This window comes from Squalius cephalus (assembly GCF_949319135.1).
Source record: "Squalius cephalus genome assembly, chromosome: 23".
Classification (NCBI taxonomy): domain Eukaryota; kingdom Metazoa; phylum Chordata; class Actinopteri; order Cypriniformes; family Leuciscidae; genus Squalius; species Squalius cephalus.
In genome coordinates, this window is record NC_137144.1 from 28,516,609 (window position 1) to 28,521,069 (window position 4,461).

The following is a 4,461-nucleotide window of genomic DNA, read 5'->3' on the forward strand; positions in this document are numbered from 1 at the left end:
AATTGATTCAGAATCGTCCACGTCCGCATCGCGATGCATCGAAGAATCGATTTTTTCCCCCACCCCTACTAAATACTAATAAATATTTGTCAGTAAAACATTGGTTTTAAGTGCTACTAATACCAGCGACAAAATAAAATTAAAAAGTTATCTCTTAATTAATATAGGCTCATGTTTAATTCTGACAGATTGAGAGATATTGATCGTTCATCTGCATCTTAACTGCATTTCCATATTAAATTTCTTTTTTAATTCAATTATATTTCATTCAAAAATTAAGATATTTAATATATTTGGCCAAATGATTTCTTAAAAAAAAATTAAATTCATAATTCCTTCAGTATTTCTAGTTAGAAACTGCCTTTACGGTTCCCATATCATAGTAGTGTTTAATTCAGAAGGGTCGAACAGTTCTCGTTGTGTTTATCACTGGTTAGAGTGGCCGGCACGAGCAAGCTCATCATTTAATCCCTGTTTGTCCCACATGAGTATGCAGGGGTGGATCTAGAAAAATATTTATGGGGTGGCGAGAGGGGGGCAGGAATTTCTGAGGGGTGGCAACATATGGCAGAAGTATTTATACTGAATTTAATCATAGGTAAATTGGCCATAACTTTTAATTCGTTGCTGCCAGTAGGGATGGGTATATCCAGGGGTGCAACTACCCAGTGTCAGAGGGGTATGCAGCAACAATTTTGGCATTAAAAACAATAACTGTCCCATGTAATGAGTGAGGAACAAGTGATAGTCAACAGATGAATTAAGTACAAAATTGTAATTTATTAATAAAATTGAACTATACTTCACAGTGATGAATCCACTGCTGAGTGCACCTCTGTCCCTCTACGGGGGTTCGGGGGCATGCCCCCCCGTAAGAAAATTTTGTGTTTTTTAATGTTGAATTCATCAATCTGGTGCACTTTGAGAGTTCAAAATTAAAAGCTCCAACCCATATTCAGTGTGCAAATTAAACAAAGAAAAATTCAAACCTTTTTTAGTAACAGTGTCTGTCTAGTGTCTACATTACACTACTACATAATAATAGTTAGGCCTATAATATTAATCCCATGATAGTAATAGCCATATATTGTAATACAAATGCACTGAAAAATAAAGGAAACTTTCATAATTAGTTTTGTACTAATTTCTATACTTCACATTAATGATGTGATTTGGCCAGCCCAGTTAGCCTGGGAAAACAACTTCCGGCAAATTTAGAATGGTCTGGTTTTAACCAGGCTACAGCCCAGTGTCAATCAAGAAAAGAACCAATGGGCCGCTGATCTACGTGTTTAATGAAAAATGTCACAAAAAACTAACGCTGACTTTTTTTTTTTTTGACCAATGCATTACGGCACTAACCCAGCGCCGCCAATTAAGCAAAACAAAACAAAACGAATGGGCTGCCGATGTACAAGTTTTATGGGCCGTTAAGACAAAGACAAAAAAAAAAAATAGCCTATTAGATGTATCGGCCCAAAAAGCACCGTGTATCTCCTAGCCTACATGCGTGGACGTCACACTTTAAATCCTACCTGTTGCCTTTGACCATCCACTTATTTAGCTGCTGGCACATCAATTGACATGCCATCTCCTTTTCCCTCTATCTTTTCGCGATATTACACCCCCCCCCCCCCTCTCTATGTCAAAATCATAGACTGTAAAAAAATAGGTCAAAATTCTATGATGGAATCTTATGAATATCCTACTCTAGCCTGTTAGTCCTCTAAAAAGTTATATAACATTGAGGAAATGCAGAAATTATTTAGAAACGCACAACAGCAGCTACGTATAGATTTAAAAAAAAAAAAAAAAAACTGTATTAGAATCGGTAATTAACGGTATTACTAATTAACGGTATTAATTAGTAATGGTATAACTACTCTTACCAATACTCCTTATCGATCCGGTACTTAAACAGTATTCTTATCGGTTCTTTTTGTTATATTAAAAAAAAGGGGAAAGAATTATTTAGAACACAATTAATATTGCTTTATATTTTGAAATGTAAAATAAATATCTATAGCAAAAGAAAAAATAAATATCTTTAGCAAAATAAAAAGCAATGCTTTAACAAAACAAATAAAACATGCATGTTATGCAGAAGGCTTTTGTGTTTTATATTCAGAAGACATAGGACACCAAAAACAAAGTACAAACACATGGTCAAACAAAAACAAATATACAAATTATATACCCAGTGCTTTAATTTCAGTAATGTCTACTGACATTACTGTTCAGGAGTAATATGGGCTAAAAAGACACCTAATACAGTCAGATGTAAAATAACACTGCATAGATTATCATAGATAGATTAAAGCTTATAAAAGCCAAAATTATTCATTCAAGAGCTGCGACTGATTTTCTCTTTGCCTTTTGTTGTTTGATTCACATTAATGAAGCAATCGTCAGCAGGTTTATTAGACTGCTGCCCCTTTAAGACCAAATGCAGTTCTAATCATTATTACGCATCATATTTTCTCCCAACTATTTACGCCCATTTAAGACATAAACTGTATTTAAGTGAATAAACTGTTTTAGTGAATCTCCAAGACAGCCATTTTGACATATTTGATCGTTTAGATGTGCACACGAAGCCCAAAATATACGTTGCTTGTCTCGTTGCGGTGTGTTTCGGAGCGCGCGCCGCATTTGGAACAGCGTCTATTGCGTCAATTTTGGTACTTTTAATAGCCTTTTATTATCAGTTTAGCAACAGTATAGACTACATTTTACAACAATCACCGATTGTGCAGATTCTGACGTTATGTTTGGGTTTTAGGGAGAAATGACCGCAGCGCACCGCTCTGTGAAGGGAAGGAAGTTGCGCTGTAGAGAATGCGGCTTTTGTTTTTAATGGTAGCCTATACCTCAAATATATTCTTTTTTATAATCATTGGAAGCCAAAATCTAAATCTAAAATAAAATTTGTTTAATATCAAAGAAAGTGTAACCGTTTGAATGTTTAGTTCTGTCCTCAATAACAAATATAAAATCAGAAAGATTTATCACATGCACACACTTTATGTTTAGACTACTTAATCCTATTGTATATGTTATTTCCCCAGTTGTAACCTGGTTTCATTGCTGTGATATCTGAGAGGAATTGGATTTAATAGGACTGCTTAGCTAATCAAATGATCGATCCTAACTGGCACTGTAGGCTATTGTGTGTTGTAACGTAACGTCGGCGTAACGGCGACCATCAGTAAACGTTATGGATACAAACAATATTTTTTATTTTTTATTAAGCTGTTCTTGTCTTTACTAAAATCAAAATTAGGCTAATCAAAGGGAAGAGTGCTCTTACAAATCACGAGGGAGCGATTTGGCCGCTGATTTTGGCTAACGTAATAGACTCGCTGTTTTTGCTGATGCTGAATCATCTTTAGCATACAATACATTCATTACAAATGTAACTTTAAGTTAAACGTGTGTTTAAACTACACCTGGGGAAACTCACTTCACCTTCAGAGGCTCTGGGGCAGCTCAGTCTCTCCAGTTGGGTTGCAGGGCCACCGCACCGCAGCAGACTCGCTGTGTGTGTGAGCCAGAATGCCGCTCTGCACGTTTGAATCAGGGACGTAGCGAAGTATTTTCTACTCAAGTCCTGATGCGTTTAGGGGCGCCCTGGAAACTAAGGTTTTTACCGTAAATGTCGTCTTATTTTCAGCCGGCCTGGGCTGACATCAATGGGGTGGCAGCTGGGGTGGCAAGACCTTTACAGTAGATCCGCCCCTGGGAGTATGGTGGTGGTGAACCTCCTGATCTGCAGTATAGCTCTACCAGCGCTTGATACGGTGGGATTATTGGCCATCGGAGAAGTCCTGTTGCTTATAATAAGAGCAGATGTAAACACTGCAGTGCACTGATACTCTGAGCTTGCCCGCTGCACACTGCCGACACACTGCTTCTCTGAGCTCGCTTTCACAAACTATGAAAACAGTTTTAAAAATCAGGGTAACTATTAACAAGAGGAGATTTGTCTGTGTAAAATGTATTTGGCTTTAAAATGTTGGCAAGTTACAGTTTCAACAAATTGAAATACTCAAAGTTCAGTAGAACTTGTATGAAATGACAGAGATCTCTTACCAGTTTATATTAAATGGATGTGTAATTATTCAGCAGATTTAACAAGCTTTTGTTGTGAGTTCTGATGTCAGTCTCAGATATCTTCAGTGTTTCTGTGTGTGTTTGTAGATTATGGAGCTGTGAGGTGACAGGAGAAGGCTGTGGTTATCTGGCTTCAGCTCTGTGTTCAAACCCCTCACACCTGAGAGAGCTGGATCTGGGCGACAATCCCCTGGGAGACTCAGGACTCAAGATGCTCTCTGATCTACTGAAGGACCCAAACTGCACACTGAACACACTCAGGTATGTTGAGCAATAAGATTCATCTCATCCTGTGAATATATGTGTGTGTATTTCAGTCTTACCATAGTCAAGTGTGCAGGGGAGTGA

At 37.4% G+C, this 4,461-nt stretch overlaps 1 protein-coding gene across 1 annotated transcript in view; it reads left to right on the forward strand.

The window, feature by feature from the left end:
• Window positions 1–4,461, forward strand: part of LOC307151685 (NACHT, LRR and PYD domains-containing protein 12-like) — a gene marked incomplete at its 3' end in the record, with an annotated part of 192,021 nt that extends 187,560 nt beyond the window's left edge. The window contains exons 14-15 of the mRNA XM_079859800.1: window positions 4,201–4,374; window positions 4,431–4,461. Coding sequence (XP_079715926.1) covers window positions 4,201–4,374; window positions 4,431–4,461 — 205 coding nt within the window. The remainder of the gene's footprint in view (window positions 1–4,200; window positions 4,375–4,430) is intronic.